This window comes from Chlorella variabilis, assembly GCF_000147415.1.
Source record: "Chlorella variabilis unplaced genomic scaffold CHLNCscaffold_8, whole genome shotgun sequence".
Classification (NCBI taxonomy): Eukaryota; Viridiplantae; Chlorophyta; class Trebouxiophyceae; order Chlorellales; family Chlorellaceae; genus Chlorella; species Chlorella variabilis.
The window spans coordinates 1,191,386-1,197,412 of record NW_005435080.1 but is presented as its reverse complement, the minus strand read 5'-3'; the positions used below and the strand labels follow the sequence as shown (position 1 = coordinate 1,197,412).

Sequence of the window (6,027 nt, the reverse complement as noted above, 5' to 3'; positions counted from 1 at the left end):
GCCATTTCGTGCCCGTGTGATTTTGGCGGGAGGCGGTTTTCTTGCATGAGCGCTCTCCACTGCCCTGCCTGTGGCTCCTTGCCTCTTCCTCGCACCCCGTTTTGTTGCCTTGCATGCTCCCTGAGCGCCCCCACGAGCGCCCATCTGAGCACTCACAGCCAGGTCCCGTCCCGCTAGCCTTTTGGGCTTCAAGCAGCTGGCCAGGCTCCAGCATCCCTCGTCTGCGCTGCATGTTGCAGCAATGCTCACGTATGGGCTGCGGCATCAGTGTCGCATGGCCCCCTGGCCTGCTTGCTGTGCCGCAGCGTCTATCACCCCTCCATTTTAATCCACATTCACACCACCCCTGCATGCGCTAACGTATTGAGCGCCTCGATCGGATTGTTACCTACCCCCCTGCCGAGCGTCCACACCTGTGCGGCGCACCACCGTTTCGTCTCCCCCAGCTGTAAATGTCGACAGTGTGCAGAGTGGCTATCCTGGTCAGCCGCCATTAGGCAGGCATCGTGATGCATCCCGCACTCTGGGCCTGCGCCCGTGTACGGAGAATGAGAGGGCTGGGCTGCTGGACGCCGCATCCACCTGCCGGCGGCTGCTCGTCCCGCGTGGCGGCGGGCTGGCGGTGCAGCTCATTAGCCTGGCGCACTCCCCGGCTCGAATGCGCCGTCAATCTCACAGCTGTTTGCCGCCCTTCCCAGGCCCCCTCAAGCAGGCGATCAACAGCCTTTGACCTCTTTGCCTCTTGCGCGGCCAGCCAGCTGTAGCAATCACAGCAGAAGCGACCAGGCGGCGAGCAGATTGGGTGGCCCGCGGGCCAGCCGGCAACCCAGCTAGTGTGCAGCCGAGCGAGGACTGCGTGTGCCCAGCGCCATGGTGCGTGGTGGGGTATCTCCGAAGTGCTTGCAGCGGCTGGCAAGCCGCCCAAAGACCTGAAGCCGCGGTGGGCAGCGCGATCGGGCCAGATGGCCGCCGCCGCTGCCGCCGCCCAGACGGTCGCCTCCCGCGTCACGCCTTGCACCACCCTGCTCCCCGCGCACGGCCGCTTGCAGATCCGGTTCTTCCTGCTCCAGAACCGGGCGGGCAAGACGCGCCTTGCCAAGTATTACATGCCGCTGTCGGACGACGACAAGTCCCGCACAGAGGATGAGGTCTACCGCCTCATAGCCAACCGCGACGCCAAGTTCACAAACTTCCTGGAGGTGGGGAGAATGGGGTAGGGAGGGCGTGGACAAGCGGGGGCATCGCCCAGGATGCAAGGAGACTCCAGGGGAGCAGCAGCCGCACCGCCCCCTCGCCTGCCCCGCTGCGCTGCCCGCTTTCTCGCCCGCCCCTCGACGCCACCCTGCGGGCCGTGTTGCTGCCGCGCCATGTGCAGTACAAGACGTACAAGGTGGTGTATCGGCGGTACGCCGGCCTGTACTTCATTTTCTGCGTGGACGTCACCGACAACGAGCTGCTCTACCTGGAGACCATCCACCTGTTTGTGGAGGTGCGGGTGCGGCCCCCACGGAGCAGGGAGGCAGCGTGGTGGACGCCCGGTGCTGCTGCTGCCCGCTAGGGGGCTGCCAGGCTGCCGGGCTGCGAGTGTGCACGTTGAGACGGCGGCGTGGCAACCGTCGGACCTGAGCGGCGTGCGCTAGCTGCTGAGCCCCCGTTGGCCTCGCTCTGCTGCTTCCCACACGGCCCCCTGCCGTGCTGTACCCCCCCCCCCCCACACACACACACATACACACACACCTGCCCACTCCCGCACCCTCCCCCGCCAGATCCTGGACCACTACTTTGGCAACGTGTGCGAGCTGGACCTGGTGTTTGGGTTCCACAAGGTGTACTGCATCCTGGATGAGTTCATCATTGGCGGGGAGATACAGGAGACGAGCAAGAAGGTGGGGGTGCGGGTTGGGGTGGTGGCCTGCCAGCAGCAAGGAAGGCCAGCAGAGAGGCGTGGCTGGCCTGGGCGTTGATGAGGTGCATGGCGGATGGGTGCCCGTGCCGCAGGTCATCCTGGAGCGGCTAAAGGAGCTGGACTCGTTGGAAACATGACGAGCCGGTGCCGCGGCAGCACGGCGGTGGAAGAGGCAGCGCCTGGCGCAGCCGCCACCCGTGATGCCCCGGGCAGCTTGCCCCGCTCGATTTCATGCTGCCTCACGTCTCTCGCTTCTCCTCTGCACTTGACTGCCACCACCGCTGTTTCTTGACGCTTTACAGACACCCTTCGCCCCTCCGTACCCCCTGCGCTGTAACACACGTGAATGAAAGGATGAGGACCGTCCTGTACAGGGAGGCCATCAGCGGCGGTCTGCATGCTTTGCCTGATGCGGCGGTGCCACTACAGAAGGCGCTCTATTCGACTTGTAGCGCCGTTTCTCGACGCTTGAAACCAAGCTAGCTGCACAGCCCAGACCCCAAGGCGATCGCAACGCAAACACATCCCTTGTGGCATCTCCCGCTCTCCCGCTGCTGCTTCCAGAGCGTAATCGGCAGGTCGTGAGTCGCTGGATATGACGTGGCGGGATCGGAGGGCTGCGCTGCTGGCCCTGCTGCTGTCTTGGCAGGGTTCAGAGGCGACCAGCAGAGCGCACACGCAGCTGCACCTGGGCCCCAGAACCAAGGAGGAAGCGACAACCAAGTACTTGCCAGTTGTGCTGTGGCACGGTGAGGGTTCTTGCCGCCGCCGCCGTGCTGCCGCCGCTGCCCGCTCGCCTGGAGCAACCTGCCTCCCACCCCACTTCTGCCCGCAGGCATGGGCGACTCGTGCTGCAGCGAGCACTCCATGGGCGCTGTGGCAGACAGCATCCGCCAGGCCCTGCCCGGCACCTATGTGCACAGCATCGCCACCGGCCAGGGCGAATCCGCCGACGTGCTCTCTTCCTACTTTGGCAGCGTGAACGCCCAGGCACGGCCCAGGCCGCGGTGCTGCGCTGTGGTTGCTGCTGCCTGCTGCGTGCATGCGGCTGCCCTGTGGCGCGGTCACGGTGCATGCGCCAGTCGTGCTGCACTGCTTTGCTTGACTGCAGCCACCCGCCTGTGCTGCAGGTGGCGGCTGTGTGCGATGAGCTGCTGGGGATGCAGGAGCTCAAGGACGGCTTTGTGGCGGTGGGGTTTTCGCAGGTGGGACTGTGTATGACCTGGGAAATATGGTTGGGGATGGGCAGGCTGTGGGATTGAAGCTGCGGCCAGTGTGGCAGCAAGGCACGGCAGCAGCCCGGCGTCCAGCACCACGCTTGCCACCCAGCGGCCGCCCCGCGTGTGCCTGCCGCCCTCGACTGCGCGGCAGCCGAGCAGCGCCTGCCCACCCCGCCTCCCCGCCCCGCCCCGCCCCGTGCAGGGCGGCCAGTTCCTGCGTGCGGTGGCGCAGCGATGCCAGCACCTGGGTCCCAGCATGCACAGCCTGGTGACGGTGGGGGCGCAGCACCAGGGCGTGATGGCGGTGCCGGGGTGCCTGCAGGGCGGCGACGCCAACAGCACGCTGTACTGCCGCATCATGCAGGCGCGTACTGCCGCGTGGGCGGTTGGGCCCCCGCCCTGCCTGCGTCCGTGCGGGCTGGATGGGCCGGGCAGCGGGGCCAGCAGCCACAGTGCGGGCGCATGCGCTTGCGGGCTCCAGCGCTGGCATCTGGAGGTGGTGCCTGGGGTTGTCGCGGCGTCGCTGGCTTCACTCGCCCGCCTGCTGGCTGCCCCACGCGCCCGTGGCTGTGTGCAGGGCCTGATTGGCAGGGGCGCCTACTCGTGGCTGGTGCAGGGCCATGTGGTGCAGGCGCAGTACGTCAAGGCAAGGCGGCGGCCAGTGCGTGCCGGGCATGCCGCGCAGGCAGCCGCCCTGCCCGCGTCCCGGCCCCGCGCCAAGCCGAGCAGCAAGCTTGCGGGCTTGCTTGCCGATGTCCTGTGCCCATGACGCGGTCTGCACATATGCCCGTCCCCGCAGCCACCAACCGACCCCTCCTCACTCCGCGCCCCACCTGCCCCCGCCTGTCTCCCCTCCCCCCCGCAGGACCCCTGGCACCTGGACCTCTACCTGCAGCGCTCCCTGTTCCTGGCTGACCTGAACAACGAGGTGGCAGCTGCCCGGAAGCGGCGGTACCACGACAACCTCGCCTCCCTGCACCGCCTCGTGCTCTTCCAGTTTGACGCAGACGAAATGGGTGGGCGGGGCTGCTGGCTGGCTGGAGGGAAGATGGCAGGCGGCGGGGCTGCCTGCTTGCTGGGTGGGCTGGCGGGAGGCAGCACATGGTTGGCTGCCTGGCGTCGTCGATGGCCGAACCGGCGCGCCTGGCTGCCGTCGTGAGGTGCGCAACCACCACCACACATGCACGTGCACCCACACTCAGCCCCCGCTCGCCTGCTCTGCAGTTGTGCCCAAGGAGTCATCCCACTTTGGCTTCTTCAATGGCAGCCACCTGGTGCCGCTGCGGGAGCAGCCGCTGTACGCCCAGGACTGGCTGGGGCTGCGGGCGCTGGACGAGGCGGGGAGGCTGGAGCTGCTGCACGCGCCGGGCGCCCACATGCGCTTCTCCCTGGCCTGGTTCCAGCAGGCGGTGGTGGTGCCGTACCTGGCAGTGCCAGCACCGGCAGCAGCGGCGGGGGCGGCAGCGGGTGCCGCCAGCAGGCGCTAGCAGCCAGGCCGCCGCCAGCCTCCCAGGCCCACACCCACCGCCTGTGCGCTGAGTGACCTCTGCTGCTGTGACGTCGCTCCTGCCAGCCACCGCCACAGCTGAGCTGCCTGGCTTTCCAGCAGGGTTGGTGCATGTCTTCCCCAGTGCAACACCACAAGTTACAGCCAGGGATCAGGGGCCCCGCTCGGGGGGATCTACTCAGCATGCATGAAGGTTCAGAACAGGGGGGACACAGGGTTGGGGGGCAAGACCAGGGGTTGAGGTGGGTAGTGTGGCGCGGGGCGGGTGCCGGCCCAGGTGCAGGTGAACCCTGCAGCCTGATCGCACGGGCTGCTAGCAGCAGCACCGCTCGGCAGTCACGCTGTACCAGTGAAGAAGGGAGGGAGCAACTGAAGGAAGGTGGCAACCAGCAAATGGGCGGGACTGCTGATATCAGGGGATGCAGGGCAGGGAGCCGCATTGTGCGGCATCCTAAGCGCTGAGGTGGCAGAGAGGCAGAGGGGGAAAGAATGGCAGGGACCGAGGGTTTAGGGGTCAGCAGATCTGAGGATACGGGGAGCGCATTGGGAGTAACATAGTATAACTGAGACTGTCTATCTGATTGAGGGGAAGGTTCCCGGGGGAGGGTGGGGAGGGTGTGAGCTGTTCAGCCGCTGGTGATGTACGAGATGAGCTGGTAGTTGTTCTTGGGCTGCGCGGAGGGGTTGGTGCTGTCCAGGTAGGACAGCACCTCAAAGGACACGGGCGAGCCCACCGCCAGCGGGATGGTTTCTGACAGCGTGACCGCCGTGTTGGGCTGGGAGGATGTGAAGGTGCCGCCGAGCACCTGCGTGGTCACGGCCTTGGTGGCTGTGGAGGCCTTGTAGATCATGAAGAAGCTGCGGTCCACGTCAGGGTGGATGAAGCCGACGGTGATGGACTTGATGTTGATGTCCAGGCCGCCGGCCTCGCCCCTGTGGTTGACCTGCCAGGTGTGGGGCATGGTGAAGCTCGTCGTGTCGGCCACGCACGACTCGGTGGACAGCAGGGGGAAGCCGCCGGGGCCGGCCTGTCCCAGGCTGGCCTGGTAGAACTGGACCACGCAGGGGGCCACCCAGCTGGGGTTGTTGATGCGGATCTGGGGGCAGCCGGGGTCGCTGCTGGAGTCGGGGTCGACGTCGTACACGAGGGAGGAGGGGCCGCCGTCAACGCCGGGCTCAAACTTGAAGGGGAAGGTGCCCAGCTCCCAGTTGCACTTGAGGCCGGTGCTGCGGGGGGCGGGACAATCGGCGGCTGGTGGGGCGGCTGAGCACAGGCAGGCAGGCAGGGGTGGACAGGTGGGCGGTGGACAGGCAGCCGGGCAGGCGGACGCCAGCAGCAGGCCAGGCGCACGGGAGCGGGCCGCGGCAGAGGCGGCCCCTGGTGAGGGAGCGGG

At 67.2% G+C, this 6,027-nt stretch overlaps 3 protein-coding genes across 3 annotated transcripts in view; 2 read left to right on the top strand and 1 right to left on the bottom strand.

Annotated features, from left to right (window-relative positions):
• Positions 1 to 962: 962 nt before the first annotated feature.
• On the top strand, positions 963 to 2,043 carry CHLNCDRAFT_145001 (hypothetical protein; the record flags this gene model as incomplete). Its single annotated transcript, XM_005848453.1, has 4 exons — positions 963 to 1,199; positions 1,376 to 1,495; positions 1,767 to 1,886; positions 1,999 to 2,043. The coding sequence occupies 4 exons, from the start codon at positions 963 to 965 to the stop codon at positions 2,041 to 2,043; spliced, it is 522 nt and encodes a 173-aa protein (XP_005848515.1).
• Positions 2,044 to 2,566: 523 nt separating this feature from the next.
• CHLNCDRAFT_35163 (hypothetical protein) lies at positions 2,567 to 4,613 on the top strand (the record flags this gene model as incomplete). The annotated part of the gene is made up of 7 exons (XM_005848452.1): positions 2,567 to 2,655; positions 2,742 to 2,896; positions 3,037 to 3,111; positions 3,329 to 3,490; positions 3,704 to 3,772; positions 3,992 to 4,142; positions 4,351 to 4,613. Exons 2-7 carry the CDS (start codon positions 2,744 to 2,746, stop codon positions 4,611 to 4,613), a joined length of 873 nt encoding a protein of 290 aa, XP_005848514.1. The 5' UTR covers positions 2,567 to 2,655; positions 2,742 to 2,743.
• A 646-nt stretch (positions 4,614 to 5,259) lies between these two features.
• CHLNCDRAFT_51884 (hypothetical protein) overlaps positions 5,260 to 6,027 on the bottom strand; it is a gene marked incomplete at both ends in the record, with an annotated part of 8,431 nt that continues 7,663 nt past the window's right edge. Inside the window, one exon of the mRNA XM_005848261.1 lies at positions 5,260 to 5,897. Coding sequence (XP_005848323.1) covers positions 5,260 to 5,897 — 638 coding nt within the window. The remainder of the gene's footprint in view (positions 5,898 to 6,027) is intronic.